At 43.6% G+C, this 23,686-nt stretch overlaps 1 protein-coding gene across 1 annotated transcript in view; it reads right to left on the minus strand.

Moving 5' to 3' along the window:
- LOC126278974 (vesicular glutamate transporter 1) overlaps positions 1–23,686 on the minus strand; it is an 885,812-nt gene that overhangs the window by 814,482 nt on the left and 47,644 nt on the right. Inside the window, exon 2 of the mRNA XM_049979269.1 lies at positions 5,793–6,052. Within this exon, the coding sequence (XP_049835226.1) occupies positions 5,793–5,851 (59 nt within the window). The 5' untranslated portion in view covers positions 5,852–6,052. The remainder of the gene's footprint in view (positions 1–5,792; positions 6,053–23,686) is intronic.

A 23,686-nucleotide genomic window follows, 5' to 3' on the forward strand; every position in this document is an offset into this window, starting at 1 on the left:
ATCAGATTAACAGTTTATAATCACATCTCGCTGTGAGAAGTCTGGAGGATAATCAAATTCATCAGCGTCATCATCCAGCGAAATACTATCCTGACTGTGAACGTTATTCGTATAGACAGTTTGATAACCAGTAGCGCCGCGATATGCCTATCGTCTCCGTAGCTAGGCGCTGTGGCAGTACGCCACGTCATGGGAAACAGATGTTCTCGCTTTCGTTTATTTACCCTCGTAAAAAATATTTCGCTTTCAGTAACTATGACGTTGATTCATAATCATTTATGACAGCATTGTTACATTTCAAGAAAACCCAGTCCTTATAGGCTACAGTTTGGGATGAAACGTCGCATAACTGTTGATTCACTTACATATTTTTTGAAGCAGATCAAATTTTGGTCTCATAAAGGCATGGTTTCTTTTATGTGACTTTGCTACATTTTCCTTTACCCTTGGCACAAATTTTTAGCTTTATGCATAAAAGTACCGTAACGATATAACTCCAAAAATGAAGAAGACAAGTATGTCAGATCTTCACCCTGTATTTTCTTACAAGTGTAGGGAACAAATTAATTTCACGTTTCATAATCCAGGCAATAGCGATAACATAATCCTTGCATTTTATGAATGTGCTTCGTTTGAGGGTTCTTATAGCAATACTACAACTGCAAATGGGGCTGCAATATAAACACAAGAAGGATGCTTCACACTAGGGTAGAAACGTGACTTTTTCAGTCAGCCTGTCTTATCTTATTTACGTCACTTTTCAAGAATTCTATCATCACTCTTATAATCGCGACACAATTGCGTTGTTCCATCATTCAGATGATTTATTTGATTGAAGTTCTGTCAACGTAATATATTTCTAACGGTTTATACCATACGCTATACTTTTATAAACATGGCGATCCACTGTGTCAATATCGCCAATTTAATGATGGTATTTAATACAAGCAATTTAACTCATTTTCTAATAGCTAATAGCTAATAGCATACGATTTTGATGACTGAAATAAGCGAAACTGTACTTCATGTTAAATGGTGGAAGAAACATTGCCAACCGAACCAAATCGTGTGATGCAAAATCGTCTCTCCGGAATCATGTAAAAACACGTAGTTTCAACTAATGTAGGAACATTCTGGATTAAACACTGTGTGCAGAGACGTGTAAAACACTATAATTCAATAGTTCATCTTATTTCGCAGTATTATGCAGTACTTCACCTGGTTAAAATTAATATAAAGAATACTAAATTTTGCTGTTAATATTAATCTGTGTTGGATAGTTACTCCATAAGTGAAACACAATTACGGAAAACCATTATACATCGATGAGAAACATATTTGTAATTCATCTCTTTTACGAACTGCAATAAATGAATATCGTTTCACAAAATGAAGCACATTTTTCTTGATGCAGTCTATATTTGTTTAGTTTACGATGCATTTCACCTTTTACATTAACACATGCTCACTGGATACAATCTGGAGTAATACAGCTTTGCTTTTTTTGTTGGGTACTTACAGCTTAGGAAACAGTTCGCAATGCAGTCTTTACAATAATGTATTATTACTCATTAGTTTTTCCGACTGAAGTTTAGATTTCCTCTTATCTGCGCGTAGATGGCAGATTGTACTATCACTTTACGTGTAAAACATCGACATATTTCCACATCTTAGTCGTTTTTGTTTTGTAGATTTCCTATTTCGTAAGCTTATTGCTGTAGAATATCAATACTGATCTGGTCAGAACTGCAGCTTTTACTTACAGGGACGGCGAGTGATTTCGGTCTTAACAGTGTTCGTTCAGTATAGAGTTATGACTGATATTTGTTCTTTGTACTGCGAAAGCTGATGGCGTTAACCTACGCCTAATACATTGAGGTCATCCTGATGACATGAGGAGAGGAGCACCTGTATTATTGCAGAGGATTACAAGCAAGGCTTACCTAGACGAACCACAGTTTACACGCAGTGCTGTGATGAATCATCTCGCAAAATTCCATGAAATTAGCTCAGATAAGGAGAAAGAGAAATCTGGACGATCGAAAGCGGCTACTGATGAAGCTCTTCCAGTATCATCCGGTAACAGTAGGGGTCGTAGTTCTCGACATATCACGGAGGAAACTGAGGATTTTTGTTGGTTGTGCTCGCATTCCAGCACATAGGTTTGTTCCATGGGGAATGGGTGAAGCGGATAACACTGGACAACACGTTGAGTTTGTAGCTTATATGTGCTATCTCCAGCATTTTCCTTGTTCTCTACAAAATGTGAGAAAACTAGAGAAGTAGACAAACTACGTTAAGATGAAAGAAACCGTTGTTTATCTCGTGTATTTCTCTGCCTGCATTACATGTCGTATGACCTCCGGTCGAAATGAAATTCACAAGTTGCATGCCAGATGGCTGCTTCTAAGTGGCCGTGGTGTTACTAATAGCTTCATTGATCCTCTGAGTCTTTCGCATATTATGCCCTGGGTTATCTAAATAGAATCTTCTCGATTTACAAGCCGCATCAGTTTGTTTAAAATAGTCAGGCTTTCGATAGCTGTCCCTCTCATTTTCATCATCATCATCATCAGGAGTAAAACCGACTGAATGCTGTGGCTGGCACGGTGATCTGTTCATATAGAAGCGGTAGCCCCTTGCACTACCTGATGTCACAGGTTCCGGACTGGAATTTATTGTGACGCCTAGCTCGCTTTCCGGGCATCCGTCACTTCTGCCCTCTAACGAATTTTGTATGCTCTGCTATCGCACTTACAGAACCAGAACAGAAGGCCAGCTCCGCCTGTTAATGGTTTTTACACCAGATGACGATGACAGAAATAGCTATCGAAAGCTCCTGTGGTTTATTCGAGGTGACGGAGCTTGCACACTGAGATGATTTTATTCATTGCCTCACTGGCTTACCCCTCTCTGCTATCACATAGTACTTTCAATATCTGTTTATCTAATTGTTTCACTTTTAAGAGGGTGATTATACGTCGGTGAAACATCTTGTATAGCTTCCAGCTAGTAACCCAAAAATGTATCTTCCATCATCATGTAAGAATAGTCACGGAAAAATAACAATGGTGCGTGGTAAAGCTCACTTGAATGTTTATATCCTTAAGACTGCTCAATTCATCTGAATGGGCGTGTAATGCACTACTGGCCATTAAAATTGCTATACCACGAAGAAGACGTGCTGCAAACGTGAAATTTAACCGAGAGGAAGAAGATGCTGTGATATGGAAATAATTATGTTTTCAGAGCATACAAACAAGGTTGGCGCCGGTACCGACACCTGCAATGACTCTTAGCAGAATATGGAATCGGTGGGTTCAGGAGGGTAATACGGAACGCGGTCCTGGATCCCAACGACCTCGTATCACTAGCAGTCGAGATGACAGACATCTTATGCACATGGCTGTAACGGATCGTGCAGCCACGTCTCGATCCCTGAGTCAACAGATAGGGACATTTGCAAGACAACAACCATCTGCACGAACAGTTCGACAACGTTTGCAACATCATGGACTATCAGCTCGGAGACCATGGCTGCGGTTACCGTTGACGCTGAATCACAACAGGAGCGCTTGCGATAGTGTACTAAACCACGAACCTGGGTGCACCAATGGCAAAACGACATTTTTTCGAATGAATCCAGGTTCTGTTTACATCATCATGATGGTCGCATCCGTGTTTGGCGACATCGCGGTGAACGCACATTGGAAGCGTGTATTCGTCATCGCCATACGGGTGTATCACCTGGCGTGATGGTATGGGGTGACATTGGTTACACATCTCGGTCACCTCTTGTTCGCACTGACAGCACTTTGAACAGTGGACGCTACATTCTAGATGTGTTACGATCCTGGGCTCTATCCTTCATTCGATCCCTGTGAAACCCAACATTTCAGCAGGATAATGCAATGCCGCATGTTGCAGGTCCTGTACGGGCCTTTCTGGATACAGAAAATGTTCGACTGATGCCCTGGCCAGCACATTCTCAAGATCTCTCACCAATTGAAAACGTCTGGTCAATGGTGGCCTAGCAACTGGCTCGTCATAATACGCCAGTCACAACTCCTGATGAACTGTGGTATCGTGTTGAAGCTGCATGGGCAGCTGTACCTGTACACGCCATTCAAGCTCTGTTTGACCCATTGGCCGGGCGTATCAAGGCTGTTATTACAGCCAGAGGCGGTTGTTCTGCCTACTGATTTCTCAGGATCTATGCTCCCAAATTTCGTGAAACTGTAGTCACATGTCAGTTCTTGTATAATATACACTCCTGGAAATGGAAAAAAGGACACATTGAGACCGGTGTGTCAGACCCACCATACTTGCTCCGGACACTGCGCGAGGGCTGTACAAGCAATGATCACACGCACGGCACAGCGGACACACCAGGAACCGCGGTGTTGGCAGTCGAATGGCGCTAGCTGCGCAGCGTTTGTGCACCGCCGCCGTCAGTGTCAGCCAGTTTGCCGTGGCATACGGAGCTCCATCGCAGTCTTTAACACTAGTAGCATGCCGCGACAGCGTGGACGTGAACCGTATGTGCAGTTGACGGACTTTGAGCGAGGGCGTATAGTGGGCATGCGGGAGGCCGGGTGGACGTCCCGCCGAATTGCTCAACACGTGGGGCGTGAGGTCTCCACAGTACATCGATGTTGTCGCCAGTGGTCGGCGGAAGGTGCACGTACCCGTTGACCTGGGACCGGACCGCAGCGACGCACGGATGCACGCCAAGACCGTAGGATCCTACGCAGTGCCGTAGGGGACCGCACCGCCACTTCCCAGAAAATTAGGGACACTGTTGCTCCTGGGGTATCGGCGAGGACCATTCGCAACCGTCTCCATGAAGCTGGGCTACGGTCCCGCACACCGTTAGGCCGTCTTCCGCTCACGCCCCAACATCGTGCAGCCCGCCTCCAGTGGTGTCGCGACAGGCGTGAATGGAGGGACGAATGGAGACGTGTCGTCTTCAGCGATGAGAGTTGCTTCTGCCTTGGTGCCAATGATGGTCGTATGCGTGTTTGGCGCCGTGCAGGTGAGCGCCACAATCAGGACTGCATACGACCGAGGCACACAGGGCCAACACCCGGCATCATGGTGTGGGGAGCGATCTCCTACACTGGCCGTACACCTCTGGTGATCGTCGAGGGGACACTGAATAGTGCACGGTACATCCAAACCGTCATCGAACCCATCGTTCTACCATTCCTAGACCGGCAAGGAAACTTGCTGTTCCAACAGGACAATGCACGTCCGCATGTATCCCGTGCCACCCAACGTGCTCTAGAAGGTGTAAGTCAACTACCGTGGCCAGCAAGATCTTCGGATCTGTCCCCCATTGAGCATGTTTGGGACTGGATGAAGCGTCGTCTCACGCGGTCTGCACGTCCAGCACGAACGCTGGTCCAACTGAGGCGCCAGGTGGAAATGGCATGGCAAGCCGTTCCACAGGACTACATCCAGTATCTCTACGATCGTCTCCATGGGAGAATAGCAGCCTGCATTGCTGTGAAAGGTGGATATACACTGTACTAGTGCCGACATTGTGCATGCTCTGTTGCCTGTGTCTATGTGCTTGTGGTTCTGTCAGTGTGATCATGTGATGTATCTGACCCCAGGAATGTGTCATAAAAGTTTCTCCTTCCTGGGACAATGAATTCACGGTGTTCTTATTTCAATTTCGAGGAGTGTATCTTTGTCCAGTGAAGACCCGTTTGTCATCTGAATTTCTTCTTGGTGTAGCAATTTTAATGTCCAGTAGTGTAGCAGGTAATTGAGGAGATGGTACTCACCCTGAGAAGACGCTGGACGCCTTGTCCTTGATGGCGGACAGCGCGCCGAAGCCGGGCATGGTGGCGGCTGCTGGGTGCGCGGCGCGGTCGAGAGAGTATAGAGTGTAGAGGAGCGGAGGTCGACCGGTGGTCGGTGGGCGACGCGGCGGCGGCGGGGACGGCAGCACTCCAGGCCGCTAGGCGCTACACCGGCTGCTGCAGCTACAGCTACTGCTACTGGTACCGGTACTGCTGCTCCCAGTGCTGCCGCCGCCCATCTCCTGAAACACAAGGGGGGCGTCTCACCGACAATCCCTGCAAGGGTGAACCTGAGAGTTTTCCGTGACGTATCAGCCACACTTGGAGAAGCCTCAGCAGCTGTGTACTCCACTCCCATACAAAGAAAGTATGTTTGATTACGTAATAATCATATTTCCAATCACATATTAAGGGGACTACACCGTGGTTCAGGCCGAAAAAAATGAATTTTCTGTTTTCATCATATTTCGATAGATTAAGGTTTTATTTAAGCACTCTGAAAAGGATTTTGGTGAAAAAAAATTTTTTACAGCATTTCAAGAGCGTTATCCTATCACGTGTGTTTATGTGCCACGCTCACTTTTCTGTCACCCAGATTTCTGCATATATATTTTAGATTGCACTGCAGACTCCTAACTAAAGTACGAGCACATGGGATTGGGCCCTAAATATGTGACTTCTTAAGTAATAGAACCCAGTACATTTTCCTCGATGATGAATGATTATCGGAGGTGAGGGCATCATCTGAAGTGCCCGAGGGATATGTGGAGGTCCGCTGTTGTTTTCTATCTACAGAAATGATCTTTTGGATAGGGTGGATAGCAATGTCCGGCTGTTTATGATGATGCTGTGGTGTATGGGAAGGTTGTAATGTCCCCACAGCATATACCCTCTACCACGCACCAATTAATCATTTTCAATCAAACCATCCACATTCATTCGCTTTAGAAAAGTTATCTAAGCTGATTTTCTGGTAATATATGCGGTGACAACTCGTCGACGCCAAAGTATTTTTTAGTGCATTTCTTCTTTGAAATAACAGAGATGCATATTTGCATTCTCCATGGATGTTAGAGTGGTAACTAGTACAGCTTTTGGAGTATCTGTTGAGAGATTGAAGTGTTTCTGAGAGATATATATTCTGCTTTTCTTCTCGCTAAAGCGAGCCAATTAACATTTGTGCCGCTAGCGGTTTGTTTTGAAGAGAAAGAAAAATAATTAAGGCGTGGAATCACCGGAGATCTGGACATGTAATGCAGATGGGTTTAATATACGATTTCCTCCATAAATAAGGTTTGAAATTTTTTGTTCTGGAGTGAATGAACGAATGAGTTTTTTTCTGAATCATTTGTTGATCACGTGGGCCCTGTAATTAGTGGGGAAGTTTCAGCTGTGTCGAAGAGAGCCTGCTATCACTGAGTCTCTGTTAGATCGTCCAAACAGGCTTCGTACACATCTGGAATTAGTAATCTTTCGTAAAAGGAACAAATTGTACAAACGATTGATTCTCCCGACTGACTGCAGTGTTTAACAGTAATAATAAATGTAAAGGTCTCTTACAGCAAGCCAGCCGCTGATTACCAAGACGAAGGACTCCACCAAAGATTCTATTTGGCTGATTCTTTTTATCACTGTATCATGTAATGAAATCTTATATTAAAAACTATACATAGATAAAGGAGAGAAAGAGAGAGAGCGAATGAAAATAGAGATAATACTAATAATTCTCAATTAGTCTAATTTTTCGCCTGTCTCATCACGGATCAGCCAAGAACTGGGAGGGCCTTACTTTACTGTATAGACTTATGTGTGAAGGTGAAGGGATATTAAGACAACAGATACACGTCTATACAGACAAGACATTACACAGAGATAGCGGCTAGCTGCATTGATCTTCAATTCTTAGATTAAAGAGACGGCAACTTATTATCCGAACATTAAAAATGTTAAAAGGTGTCGTCGTTTAGTGACTGTAGGAGGATACAAGATGACTTGGACAGGATTTGTGATTATTGTAAAGAATGGCAGCTAACTCTAAATATAGATAAATGTAAATTAATGCAGATTAATAGGAAAAAGAATCGCGTAATGTTTGAATACACCATTAGTAGTGACGCAGTGACGTTGATTAAATAGTTGGGCGTTAACACTGCAGAGCGATATGAAGTGGGACAAGTATTAATGGCAGTTGTGAGGAAGGCGGATAGTCGTCTTCGGTTCATTGGTAGAATTTTGGCAAGATATGGTTAATCTGTAAAGGAGACCGCTTATGAAACACTAATAGGACCTATGCTTGAGTACTTCTCGAGCGTTTGGGATCCCTATCAGGTGGGATTGAGGGAGGACTTAGAAGCAATTCAGAGGCGGGCTGCTAGATTTGTTACTGGTAGGTTTGATCATCACGCGAGTGTAACAGAAATGCTTCAGGAACTCGGGTGGGAGTCTCTAGAGGAAAGGAGGCGTTCTTTTGGTGAATCGCTACTGAGGAAATTTAGAGAACCAGCATTCGAGGGTGACTGCATTACAATTTTACTGCCGCCAACTTACATTTCGTGGAAAGATCACAAAAATAAGACAAGAGAGATTAGGGCTCGTACAAAGGCATATAGATAGTCATTTTTCCCTCGTTCTGTTTGGGAGTGGAACAGGGTTGAGAAGATGCTAGTTGTGGTACGAGGTACCCTCCACCACGCACCTTATGGTGGTTTGCGGAGTATGTATGGAGATGTAGATGAAGCTGTAGATTTAGATGTAGATCTTTATATCCCCTACATTGCACGTTACGTTTTTTTTTTTTTTTTTTTTTTTTTTTTTTTTACTCCCGTGTATGTTGGATATCCTTGGGATGCAACGGTCGGTATTCTTTTGTTTGTGCTGTTTGTAAACAACGAACTTTCAAACAGACAGTTAGTTTTGTTCAAGTGTGGTTGTGAGTAGTTTTTATAGAAAACTTGCAGATATACTATGGGCAAGCAATTAGGAGAAATAAAAAAAAACTGGAGGCAATGAAGTGAGATGTTTGGGCATATTCTTCCATAAGTCCTCTACTGATGATAAGCTATGTCATGGATTGAGTCCATCAGGAGAAAATTTGTGGTGCAAATATAATAGGTCTGAGGCAACCGGAGAATCTTATTCTCACCAGCATTCTCTTCCTGCTGCTGTTATTACAGCAATTAAACCTATTTTCAGAGACTTGGGTCATCCTAACGTTATAAGTAAATGCCTGCATGGGCAGACGCAGAACCCAAATTAATGTTTCAACAGCACAATTTGGAACCGCCTTCCTAAAACTGTATTTGTAGGCGTGCTTACCATGAAACTAGGATTTCATGATGCTGTTATTACATTCAGTTGTATTGTATTTGCAGTTCATATGCCCCATTATATCAGAAACTATCTTAGATAAATGAATGAATTGTTGGGTACTGAAAATGGTGGGAATTAATCCTGGTGAAAATATGATCACTGGGCTGCAACATTGCGATAAAATGAGGATTGTCGATGCAGACAGGTCTGCATCTAATATGTCCAAGAAATCAAGACAAACATCCAGGAACGTGAAAAGAAGCTTGAAGACCTGCTAGAGGTCAAAGAAGGGCCAGCATATGCAGCAGGACAGTTTTAATTAACTGTATGTATCGTAACAAATTACAAAAGCTTTTTCTTTTAAGTCAATTTCCAGCAGACTAAAATTTTCAGTTCATATGCCCCATAATATCAGAAACTATCATAGATAAATGAATGAAATTTTCAGACGCTGCATAACGTAGAAAGCCACCTCTGTTACTACATTCATTAATATTCTCCCATTAGGAAGGTCACAAAAAATATTTTCTGCAGAAACGTCTTAATATTTATTGATAATAAATTTAAAAACGTATTTCTTAAAAAGTATAATATGGATAAAGTAGGTTTTAGTACAGTTCACTCTACTAGCATCATGTAACATACAGAAAAATATTGAGGTCCTGCGTCAAATAGTTTTTACAGAAATGGGTCAAATACATGCCTGAATTAATATGGGTTAGATAGGCAGGTTGTGGTTCCCTTAACGCAGTATACGTACTCAAGAGTCCAATGGTAGTAATGATGGGCCTATTGCATAGCTAAGTGGCATGTCCATAATCTCAATCGGCAAATTAATACATTAATCAAAATTTTCTGGTGCGTTGTCTAAGTGAAGTCCCTTCGAATGTTGGTGTGGATCATTTTTTAACATCAGTCAATAAGTTAAATTAAGACATCCACAAGATGGCGTGAACATTAAGGTTCGGAACGGTTGTGTTCAAACTTTTATTGCAGACAGTGTAGCAGAAGGAGATACTTTTCTTGTATGGTTGTCCTGCTGGCGCCATGACTGATTACCCAACATTAACGCCAGGAGTAGAGCATTTACATTTTGCGGCGTGCAGTTGTTGCTGTCGCGATTATAAAGCTAAGTACTGACAAAGTTATTTGTGCACTGTTACACAGTTATTAAATTTAACAGTTTCCAGTGGTGTTTCGCTCTGTTTGTGGCGAAATAACAGTTTAATAAACGTTTGGAAACGTTCGTTTACTGTGTTGTTTTTTTTACAGCTTTCTGCGCGTTGAAGTCGTTTAGTAAATTTCGTGCTGTAGTTTTCAGCTGACGTTTCCTATAGTTTCCAATGAAATATTTCAATAAATTTTTCATTCAGTCTTTTAACTTCGTTGAGTGTTCCAGTGGCGGCTTGAATTTCATGAAGCTAATAATTTTGTGAAGTTTTGTTGGTATTGGTATTACCTGGGCTAGTACTTCGATGGGTGACTATCCGGTCTGTCGAGTGCTGTTGGGAAGCGGGGTGCACTCAGCCCTTGTGAGGCAAACTGAGGAGCTACTTAATAGAGAAGTAGCGGCTCCGGTATCAGAAACTGACATACGGCCGGGAGAGCTGTGTGCTGACCACATGCCCCTCCATATCCGCATCCAGTGACAACTGTGGTCTGAGGATGACACGGCGGCCGGTCGGTACCTTTGGGCCTCTTCGGAATGAGTTTAGTTTAGTTTCGTTGCTTTCTTAGTAGACAGAGAATTTAGAGACGGCTATTGTTAGTTCCTTTTGTTAGTTCTATAAATAGTTCTACTGGTGTAACTCAAATAACGTAGCCGGCCGGTGTGGCCGTGCGGTTCTAGGCGCTTCAGTCTGGAACCGCGTAACCGCTACGATCGCAGGTTCGAATGCCTCGGGCATGGATGTGTGTGATGTCCTTAGGTTAGTTAGGTTTAAGTAGTTCTAAGTTCTAGTGGACTGATGACCACAGATGTTGAGTCCCATAGTGCTCAAAGCCATAACGTAGATGTATAGTTCTTTTTCAGTAACTGCAAAATTTTACCATAAGTGACAAATGTGGGCTCTGTCGTAGGTTTGTGTACTGTGTGGGATTTGTTCAAAATATTTTCATTTGTGGAAGTGGTGGGGAAGGCAGTGGGCAATCTAGCGAGATTCTCTCCTGAGAATGCAGAACCCGTAGTAGAAATAAGTTGATAGAGGAGCCGGAGCGTAAGAGCTGTGCCTTTCAGGTACAGTTACGACACGCAAAGGAGGAACTAGATAGGTGGAGGAGGGTGAAGAGTGGTGGAGAACGGGAACTGGCAGTTGGGAAGAAGGCAGCTAGGAGAAGGAGGTATTCAGACAGTTATACTCTGCGTACATGGATTTGACCAACTGTCAGAGTTGAGTGGAGAGGAGCCTCTTGTAGCTGTAGATGTAGGGAACATGCAGCAGTCATCAGCAGTTAGGAGCCCGGGTCAGTTGCAAAGTCTAACAGAAAGAAGAAGGTTCTGCTGCTAGGTAGCTCTCATTGTAGAGGTGGGATACCAATCTGAATGTCACCCGCCACACAGCCTGATAACCAGGAGTGATAATCGCATGCTTCAGTTTTTGTCATAGCGGGATCCCCTTTGGTTCTCATCCCGCGACATTCATACAGCACAGCTGTACGGCGACTATATTGTACCCACCGTTTTGTTGCCTTTCGTGGCAAGCCATACTGGCTTACATTTCAGGAAACTAATGCTCGAGGGCACACCGGGGGAGTTTCTACCGCTATTCTTCGTGCTTACTAAATCCTACATTCTCCAGCTCCCCAAATGAGAATGTTTCGAGGATTATGGGCAGGGCTCTCCCACCAGATCGGGATTTTGATGACCTAACCCTTCAGTTATGCATAATTTCGCACGGTATCCCTGAGGATCTCTTTAATTAGCTCTAGGGAAGGTACAAGCACCAGAGAGGCTATCATGACTTTGAGGTTGATAATGGAAACACGACTGAAAAAAAAATGAATCCCCTTTCATAGGATTTGTAGACCTGGAAAAAGCGTTAGACAATGTACAATGGTGCAATATGTTAAAAATGAGGAGAAATCTAAGGATAAGCTATAAGGAGAGGCGGATAATATACAATATGCACAAGAACAAGGAGGGAAAAATAGCAGTGAAAGACTAAGAACGAAGTGCTCATATTAGGAATGTTGTACGTCGCCAGTAAACTGTGGAATTGAAGTCTTATGGTATTCCCAGTTCCGAATAAATCACTTCTATAAGTAGGCCTATATTGGTCATCTTAAGAGGACCATTAGCCGTGGTTTTTGGGTTGGTGTTTCGTGTAAGTCTATTGTCGCCAGTTAAGAGAACCAGCACATGTGACGTATTCCGTTACAAGAGAATACTTTTCAGTTAGCCGAATGAGATCTTGCTCACTTGGAATTCCCAGGCTGGCAGTACCTGATGCCAACAACAAATCCGATGCGGTTCGCAAATCCACGGATAAAATCGGTGAACCAAAGGAATTTCAGTAAAGCAAGCCAGAAAGTGAAGGACCCACAAAACAATAAAGAAGCTGACTTCCCGAACGAAAGCGGAAACGACTAATTTACAAGCTCATATAGCCACAGTTTTGAGACCAGTGCTCGTAGTTGCAGTGATTAGTGAAATACTGATAACTCTGAGTAAACACTCCGTTTCTGTGTTGTGTAATTCAGTGACACTGATACTTCTCATATTTTCGGACGTACGTTTATCAAAGGCCACATTTTCTGAACTGTAAATTCTTCGACCATATGTTGCGGCTGTTCACTGAGCTAAACAAATTTTTCTTCCACTGGGGCCTCGTCTGTCCAAGCCCCCCCCCCCCCCCGCTCCTCCCCCATGCGATGCCCACCCCTTCAGCCTTTATTAATCCCAATCAACAATGAATCTGGATCGATTTTATACTTTCTGTACAACAACTGTGCAGTATTTGATAACTCGGAAGTAACAGCGACAACAATAGTTAATTTTAATTTCATCCATTCGCCTTTAATGGATCTTGGCGAAGATATAGAAGGTGGTGTCGATCTGAAATAAAATTGGATTCACTTCATAGATTAAATAAAGGTAATAGTTAGAAGAAGTAGTCCACGGGTTTGGTGAAACTTCAATGGCGTCAGACTGGAAGAATTCTTGTTTCAAAGCGATGATTCCTGATTAAATTATAGCCATTTGTTTTCATCTGCCAACAATGACGATGGTGATGATGGATTTTCTGACGAAGCTGGCGCTCTTAATGAAGACATTAGGACTCATACAGGAGCAACAACGCATCTGGACCAAATAAATTTTTTGTTTGGAATGCCAGCAGTGAACAACATGGTTCAAATGGCTTTGAGCACTATGAGACGTAACATCTAAGGTCATCAGCCCCCTAGAACTTAGAACTAATTAAACCTAAATAACCTAAGAACATCACATACATCCATGTCCGAGGCCGGATTCGAACCTGAGACCGTAGCGGTCGCGCGGTTCCAAGCTGAAGCCCCTAGAACCGCTGGACCACACCGGCTGGCAGCGGTAAACAAGTTCGTCCAAAGAATTTGTGGTGACACGCCTGTGATGCACAGGATTAATGTATTGTTGTAATCGATTTTCGTCTTGGAAGGCTAGCATGACATTTTTGCATAATTTTGCTACCGATGCACTTACAATATTTATAAACAACATTTGAAAAGATGTAACCTTGATTGATACATAGAAGAACACACAGTAAAAGTCGTCTTTGAGAGTGTGTTGGTAATGCAACTTGTAATTTAAATGTTGAACAATAAATAGATACAAAGGGGAAAACAGGAAAACGTAAGTACCGAACTCGAAAATTATGTCTGCAGAACAGTTGACATCAGTAAACAAACCAAATAAAATTATTATTTGACAGGAATACTTCGAGAAGTATTAAACATAAAAAGTGATACAGAAACAAATTAAAAGAAAGATTAAATAGCTGTAACAACCGAATGTATGGAGTACATAAGCAATTGTAAAATGTAAACTTTCACGGCCGGAACTGTCATGATTAATAAAATTCTTTTCCGGGCTGTTATGCCGTGGTCTGATGGATTTCGCATTGTAAACCAACGTTTCGTCCCCATCTGCGGAGGACATCTTCAAGGGGGTTCGTGGCTTCTGTTAACTTCCGAAACACACACTGTCTCACTACTGACTGCAGCAAATTTTTGTTTTCGCGTGCTCCCGCGCATAGACGTGACGTCACATGTTTTGAATACGCGAGCGCAATTGGCCGTTGTCGGTTGCCGCCGTCCGCTGTTGCTATCATCCCATGGCGGAAGACTGGTACACATCTTCTTCAGCACCGGCATCCAGATGTCATTCAATTTCACGCCCTCCTCCTTCCTATTAAAATTCCTGGGGTGTTTCATAATCTCTATAGCCTCTCTGTAAAGCCTTTCATGATATCCGCTTGTGGCTGCCAGTACTTTAGTTCTATCAAAATAAATGTGGTGGTCTCCTGACTGCAATGCGTGTTCCGCAACAGCTGATCTATCAATCTCTCCCCTTTTACAATTGCCCTTGTGCTCTTCTAGTCGTTTTTTGACCGTTCTTTTTGTGGTACCCACATATACCTCCCCACAACTACACGGGATCCTGTAAATTCCTCCTTTTTCCAGCGGTTTACGAGCATCCTTAGCCAATCTCAGGTGTTCTTGTATCTTCCGGGTAGGTTTGTAAATCACCGCGATATTCCGTTTTTTCAATATTTTCCCTATGCGGTCAGTGACGTCCTTAATAAAAGGCAGGAAAACTTTCGATTTTGCAAGCGCTTGTGCATTGCTATGATTTTCACGCGGCGGTCTTAACGCTCTTTTTATCTCAGTAGCCGAGTAACCATTCCTGAGTAATGCATCAGTGAGGTGTTCCAGTTCCGTATCCAGTAGCCCAGGTTCACAGATGTTCCTCGCTCTATCCGACAACGTTTTTATTATGCCTCGCTTTTGTTGTGGGTGGTGGTTCGAATCCCGGTGTAGATAACGATCCGTATGCGTGGGTTTCCGGTAAACTGTATGACCTAAGCTGCCATCCTGTTTCTTGTAAACTAGCACATCCAGAAAATTTAGTCTCCCTTCTGCAGTACATAAGTGGTCACTATAAAATAAAATAAAATTCATACGTACAGGAAAATGGAGGGACATGAAGGATCAGTGAGGAAAGTTACGGGAAATTGAGAGGATTATGTGAAGTTTATAAGAGGAGGAAATATTAAGCTGTGTTAGGTCATTAAGATTAAATCAGGGCTCTCGACTAGACGTTAATTGATTAACAGTGATTCCTACAGACAGAGTTTTTTGACTTGTTTGCTAAGTGAATGGCATAGGACTGTGGCTGGGAAGCTGCGGCCCTCACTCAGTACATGTTCTGCAAATGTAGAGCCAGAATGCTACAACCTCAAGTTGCTAGCAGCTATTTTTCTGTCTGATTGACCAATATAAACCTTACCACAGCCAGAGCAAGTAAATTTGTATACACCCTGTTGCTTAGCAATTGGTTTTTACCTTTGCTTTTGAAAATACTGTGGGTTGTAGTGTTCTTCACATAGTATGAAATTTTGTAGCTGCAGGATTTCACCGTTTTGCTACTGCGTCTGATACCTGTCCTAGGTATTGTACTCCTTCCTGCAGACAGTGGAGGAGACAGTAACTTGGGTGTGCAGGAGGAATGCAGGTTCCAATTATTGCTTTGAACGCAGCTGGAGGTAGAAGGATTATGGCTCCACATTATCTTAGCTGCGTGAGGGTCACAAATATCAACCACAGCCCATGTTCCCCACTTAGCAAAAAAAGGCTAAAAGCTTCACCTGCTGGAAGCCCTGGAAATTAACATACATCTCACCCACAGTCCTGATTGAATTTTAAATAACCTATGACAGCTTAATACTTCTCCTCTTCTGAACTTCACAGCTAAATACTTCCCCTCTTCTAAACTTCACGTAATTCTCTCAGTTTTACATTACTTTTCTCAGTGTCTCTTCCTTCATTTTCTTCCATTTTCCTGTTTTTATTCATTTCTAATTATTTTATAGTAATTGATTGCCTATGAATTCCATATATTCTATTGTTACAACTGTTAATTCTTTCTTTTAGTTGGTTTATCCATCACTTTCCTTTTTTAATATTTCTTGATGTAGTCTCAGCAAGTTCTCATTTTATTTTCTTTATTTATCAACGTAAGCTTTATATGGGCACAGTTTTCGAATATAGTGTCATGAATCACCTGGTTGCCGTGCGGAGTGGCCACCTTGTTCGAGGCGCCATGTTACGGATTGCGTGGCCCCTCCCACCGGAGTCCTCCCAGAGGTATGCTTGTGTGTGTTGTTCATAGCATAGGTTAGTTTAAGTTTGTTTAAGCATTGTCTAAATCTATGGACCGATGACCTTAGCAGTTTGGTCCCTTAGGAATTCACACACATTTGAACATTTTTCTTTTGGTTGGTCCCTTTATCCTGTATTCATTTATTGCAAAACTTTGTACTTTTTACATTTCATTTCCACCTCACTGTCAAATACGACGTTTACCGTGTGTTTGTGGCTCAATCTAGATAAGTAAGATCTTTTCCAATATTGTTTAAAAACGTTGTAACTTCTTATGGGACGAAAGTTAGATAAAGTATGATGATGGCCTTGGAAGCAGAAAATCGGTTAACTGAATGAATTTATCTTGTAGAACGTAAGCAACATACGCTTTTCATTTATTATAATGTTGTTCTGCCAAGAACGGATGGAAAAATCAGTTAACATAGCCCGTGTGATCATTTGAGACATGAACTAATCTGGCTAAAAATAACCTTCCTGGTTAATTCACTGTATGAAACTCATTATTATTCTTCTTTAAGTATCCTGAGAAAATTTACGCAAAGTAATGTATAATTTGTGTGTGTACATGAAAATAAATTTCATTGTTGTGTTTATGGCAATATAAAATGTAAATGCAGTGTGGCTAGCGCCTCCCGTCGGGTAGACCCTTCGCCTGGTGCAATTCTTTCGAGCTGACGCCACTTCGGCGACTTGTTTATCGATGGGGATGCAATGATGATGATACGGACATCACAACATCCAATCCCTGAGCGGAGAGAAACTCCGACCCAGCCGGGAAACGAACCCTGGCCGTTAGGTATGACATTCCGTCGCGCTGACCACTCAGCTACCAGGGGCGGACTTTATGGCAATTAACCTGCCTGATTTTAATTTTTTTCTGAAATTCCGGGAAAACGAGTTTCCACCGTTCATAAAAATACATGACACAGGTGTCCGTCTTAAGAGTAACCAGACGCATGTTACCTAAGACTCTGCAGATATTTGCAATTTTGCTCTGCAATTTGTAGCTGCTGTCAGCCCAAACAAATACTGCTCTTCACCGACGGAAAGCGACGATTTGTTTCCCTTTATGACGAAATTAATTTTTAAAGCGGAATTTTAGGTGTCCATACGATAAGCGGTCCAAAGTTAGTGTAATGTGATATTATTTTAGTCGACACGTATTAACAGGAACAGTAAAACACGAAGAATAAACAAGTAATTGGGTAGCGCTGCTGCATGCCGCTGCAGTCAGCATGGACCACTGTGGTGCCGCCGTTACAGGAAAACTGATTGATCTGTGTTTTACTGTTCATATTAGTATACACTCCTGGAAATGGAAAAAAGAACACATTGACACCGGTGTGTCAGACCCACCATACTTGCTCCGGACACTGCGAGAGGGCTGTACAAGCAATGATCACACGCACGGCACAGCGGACACACCAGGAACCGCCGTGTTGGCCGTCGAATGGCGCTAGCTGCGCAGCATTTGTGCACCGCCGCCGTCAGTGTCAGCCAGTTTGCCGTGGCATACGGAGCTCCATCGCAGTCTTTAACACTGATAGCATGCCGCGACAGCGTGGACGTGAACCGTATGTGCAGTTGACGGACTTTGAGCGAGGGCGTATAGTGGGCATGCGGGATGCCGGGTGAACGTACCGCCGAATTGCTCAACACGTGGGGCGTGAGGTCTCCACAGTACATCGATGTTGTCGCCAGTGGTGGGCGGAGGGTGCACGTGCCCGTCGACCTGGGACCGGGCCGAAGCGACGCACAGATGCACGCCAAGACCGTAGGAACCTACGCAGTGCCCTAGGGGACCGCACCGCCACTTCCCAGCAAATTAGGGACACTGTTGCTCCTGGGGTATCGGCGAGGACCATTCGCAACCGTCTCCATGAATCTGGGCTACGGTCCCGCACACCGTTAGGCCGTCTTCCGCTCACGCCCCAACATCGTGCAGCCCGCCTCCAGTGGTGTCGCGACAGGCGTGAATGGAGGGACGAATGGAGACGTGTCGTCTTCAGCGATGAGAGTCGCTTCTGCCTTGGTGCCAATGATGGTCGTATGCGTGTTTGGCGCCGTGCAGGTGAGCGCCACAATCAGGACTGCATACGACCGAGACACACACGGCCAACACCAGGCATCATGGTTTGGGGAGCGATCTCCTACACTGGCCGTACACCTCTGGTGATCGTCGAGGGGACACTGAATAGTGCACGGTACATCCAAACCGTCATCGAACCCATCGTTCTACCATTCCTAGACCGGCAAGGGAACTTGCTGTTCCAACAGGACAATGCACGTCCGCATGTATCCCGTGCCACCCAACGTGGTCTAGAAGGTGTAAGTCAACTACCCTGGCCAGCAAGATCTCCGGATCTGTCCCCCATTGAGCATGTTTGGGACTGGATGAAGCGTCGTCTCACGCGGTCTGCACGTCCAGTGCGAACGCTGGTCCAACTGAGGCGCCAGGTGGAAATGGCATGGCAAGCCGTTCCACAGGACTACATCCAGCATCTCTACGATCGTCTCCATGGGAGAATAGCAGCCTGCATTGCTGCGAAAGGTGGATATACACTGTACTAGTGCCGACATTGTACATGCTCTGTTGCCTGTGTCTATGTGCCTGTGGTTCTGTCAGTGTGATCATGTGATGTATCTGACCCCAGGAATGTGTCAATAAAGTTTCCCCTTCCTGGGACAATGAATTCACGGTGTTCTTATTTCAATTTCCAGGAGTGTATGTTAATTAAAGGAATGTCACACTAGACTAACCTAGGACCGCTGTATCGAAAAGAAATTTCACTTTAAAAATCAATTTGGAGAGGGGCGGGGCGGCCAGGGAAAAGTAGGGAGTGACATAGACACTAACAAATTGTGACCCCCCACCCCGAGAACAGAAAACTGGACCTGTGTAGACCATGGCAACAACGATTTTTTTTCTGTGACCTAGCTCCATTAGTATATCTTTCTAACATAATATTTTTTGTGCTCGCCGGAATGAACAGTATAGGCACCAACACTATACGTTATCAAGGGAAAAGTGATCTCCAAATGTTCAACGCGCACCAATAAGCGCGTGCTGTAGACAAATGTGGCAGAATGACGCTACTGGATGTGCTGGTTGGTGTGTCACATGCAACACTGTCTTCTGATAATGTTCACGGAACTACCAATCGTCTTCTTATAGGGGCTCTCAACTCTAGAAAAGTTAAGTAAGACTGTGAATAGGTTTTCAGTGAGGTAGCCGTGGCCATTCTTTCACAGTGATCGGACGAGTGTTTTCCGGCAGGGTATGATTGTCTCCTAGCAACTACCAGCAGAGCGGGACGGATGGAACGCAGGGGACAGCGGCCAGTGGTGTGGAATGCGACCCCGTGTCCGGAATGCAGCAGCTGCCGGCGATCGTGCTGTGCGCTCAGACTGGCGTGCTAGGGGCGGCGAGTAACGCAGCGCCATTCGGGAACCCCGACAAGGTCGCCATGCTGAGAAGAAACTTTTACTTGCGCGTATATATTAAGTAAAACTGTCGGTGTCACGTCAAATATGTAAAGCTGTATGTTTTCAGTGGTTATACATTTATATTTTAAACTGTGTGAGAGCTATGCCCAGACAGACTAATATCACTGTAAAATCCGCGGAGCGGACACTTGGATAAAAGTCGAAAGAGGGAGGGAAAAAGAGAATTGGTGTAAAAACTTGTGTTAATTAAGTGTATGGAATGAGGATATGAAGGCGTCGAGGACTAACACTGGTGAAAAAAGAGGAGTAAAGCACGTATGATTCCACGTAATTATAGTTGCTGAGATTCTGAGCACGGCATAGAAAAGCTGTGTGCTGTAAATGAAGGAATAAAGTGACGTTGCACTGAAATACAGTGCGGTGTGGTTAATTACTAAGCAAGGCACAAAGTACATCTAATCGCTTTAGGTCTTTTGTGTTCAATAAATCACTGCGTTCCTACATTTATGTATCGGGCATTGCGATCAAATATGAGTGCAGAAAGCCTGTTGTACGTTGAATATCTAGTGTGTGCGCCTTATCTGCTCTATGTAAAAATTAGTTTGAAAATATTGGACGCACCTTGATATTCCTTGATAGAATTCTCCGAATTTCTTTATACATCTAAAGAAACATTTTTTGATATAAGCTAATTTCTTCCCCAAGAATTGCACTAATCATTTTGGTGTGTATCAATTAAAGTCGACTAGGTAATTATTATTATTATCACTATCCTTTATTTAGAAGTAAACTATGCGGTGGCATTAACGGTGCTGCTGGTATACTTATTTAGTTGAGCTGGAGAGCAAGGGATTAAAGATTACAATCGCAGCTGATAACATGTAATGAGAGGAACTTTGTAGCCAGAGGTACATTAATAGATAAAATAATTTGGAGCCAGTTATGAGCTAATTGAAGGCATGGAAAACTACACTTTCATTTAGCAGAAATTATCGTATTTTGGAAACTTTGTAAGTATCCAATGTATAACTATTGTATGTGCATTGTGAATGCAGTTTTTCCACCGAAGTTAAGTAGCAAGCTAACATTTGTGAGGAAGTAAAATAAGTTGAGTAAAAACTTTACAGTTATATTACCACGATAGACTTCATCCAGATTTGTATGCAACCACTTTTCATATTTTTCTATCTGACATCTCCCTACAATGTGAGTTGTTTTTTGTGGTCTTAAGTCCGAAGAGTGGTTTCATGCAGGCTCTCCATTATCCTTTATCCTGTGCAAGCCTCTTCATCTTCGAATAACTACTGCAGCCCACATACTTCTGAAATTTCTTACTCTGTTCACATCTTCGCATCTACCTACGATTTTTACCATCCACACTTCCTTCCTGTAGTAAATAGGTGATTCCATGGTGTCTCAGAATGCTTCCTACCATCAGATGCCCTCTTTTATTCACGTTGTGTCACGTATTTCTTCTCTCCCCAGTTCCGTTCAATTCATCCTCATTAGTTACACGATCTACCCATCTAATCTTCAGCATTGTTCTGTAGCACCACATTTCGAAATCTTCTATTCTCTTCATATCTCAACAGCTATCGCCCAAGTTTCAATTCCATACAAGGCTATACTCCAGGCAAATACTTTTACGATAGTCTTCCTAACACTTAAACTTTTATAATCAATGTGAACACTTTTCTCTACAACAGAACAGCTTTTTGTCATTGCCATTGCCAGTCCTCCCTCCTTCCGTCATCATCAGTTCTTTACTACATAAATAGCTGAAACCATCTACTACTTTCAGGTCTCGTTTCCTTATCCAGTTGCCTCAGCATCACCAGTTTTGATGCTACTACATTTCACTATTCTTGTTTTGCTATTGTTGCTGTTCATCTTATATCCACTTTTCTAAACGCTGACCACACCATAACGGGTTGAATACTGAAAGTCTGTACGTTCTTTCTCTGTGCACAGTAGCACCTTACCCACACTGAGTGAGCTGAGTGAGAGTTTTGACTTAAGTGTTTTGAGCACAGATAACTACAGCTACTGGCCGTGCGGTTCTAGGCGCTTCAGTCCGGAACCGCGCTGCTGCTGCGGTCGCAGGTTCGAATCCTGCCCGGTCATGGATGTGTGCGATATCCTTAGGTTAGTTAGGTTTAAACTAGGGGACGGATGACCTCAGATGCTGTGTCCCATAGTGCTTAGAGCCATTTGAACCATTTGAACTGCAGCTGTGTGTGTGTGTGTGTGTGTGTGTGTGTGTGTGTGTGTGTGTGTGTGTGTGTGTGTCTGAGTGTAGCGTTAGGTCATTTTTGTGGTAAGGAGAACGGTGACACTGAAACTCGGTACTCACTGTAGGCTCCTACTCTGAAATAACAGCTAGGGACTCGCCGAGCTTAATGTCCCCATCTAACGGACGGGTCCTAATCAACAGTGTCTCAAACCCTCCCTACAGGAGAAACTGCTGAGGACTGGAATTTAATTCGGTACATTACCGCAAGGGCTGGTCAGAAGATTTACATCACTTCTTTCCAACCCTCGTTGGCAAAATGCTAGAAGTGGAAATTTCTTCTTTGCCATACATCCGTCATTGCATCTTAGATGTGCAGATTGCATAGTAGTGGCGAAAGACTGTACCCCTGCTTTATAACCTTTTTAATCCTAGCTCTTTGTTCCTTGTGCGCCAGTATCCGCGAGGAGTGCACTGCAACCAGCCCAGGTGTATGTAAATATCAAATATTTACTTATCAAGAATCATACTGCACTGGAAGAAACACCCGTGTATTATAAATGAAATATAAAATTCTCAGAATGGATAAAGGTGATTACACTGTTAAAACATTAATCAGAATCTGTTTTCTTTACATAGCACTTCGTTTTTAGGGTTCTGTACCTCAGTCGGTAACAACGAAACCCTTACAGATTCTTGTAATCGTCACTGAAATAACCGCGAAGTTCTAGGCGCTTCAGTCTGGAACCGCGCGACCGTTATGGTCGAAGGTTCGAATCCTGCCTCGGTCATGGATGTGTGTGATGTCCTTAGGTCAGTTAGGTTTAACTAGTCCTAAGTTCTAGGGGACTTATGACCTCAGATGTAAGGTCCCATAGTGCACAGAGCCATTTGAACCAGGGGAATGTAAGCCTGCAGAATTTTGCAGTTGATCGCTGCAATAACTCAGCAATATAACCATATAATACTGTGGTGTGCTAAATTGCTACATGCTGTACGACAAAACAACGTTTAGTACCGTAACACAACGACCCACAGTCAGGTAACTGACGGAACCCAATCACGCCCAGAAACGGAAATTGTATAAGCCCACAGTTCTGACCGTCACCTCATTCCATCACACCGTTCATTAGTCTGGCACAGTCTCTGAGGCAGTCTTCATCTGGATTTGCAGCCAAGCTCCATCGAGCAGCGCCACAGACTAGGTGGAGCCGCTGGTTGACGACCCACCAGCTAACCCTCATGGTCACAGGCTTCGAACTGGAAGCACCTCTCGTTGTGTGCCATCACTTGGTACTCTAGACAGCCTCTTAAGTTCGACTCCAGCAGTTTGAAAGTCCCTGCCAGCTGCCTAGAGCCACGAGCGGAGGTAAGCCATTCTAGCCATAGGCTCACTGTGTTGCAGAGTGGACACAGATCTTGCGTCAGCAAGTCTATCATCGCCACCAGTGATTGTTACGCTGTCTCAGCATCCTGCTCTGTCAGCAGACTCACTCGATGTCGCTAGCTGCAGTCGGCACTTGCGAAGTAG

Source organism: Schistocerca gregaria, chromosome 6, assembly GCF_023897955.1.
Source record: "Schistocerca gregaria isolate iqSchGreg1 chromosome 6, iqSchGreg1.2, whole genome shotgun sequence".
NCBI classification, from domain to species: Eukaryota; Metazoa; Arthropoda; class Insecta; order Orthoptera; family Acrididae; genus Schistocerca; species Schistocerca gregaria.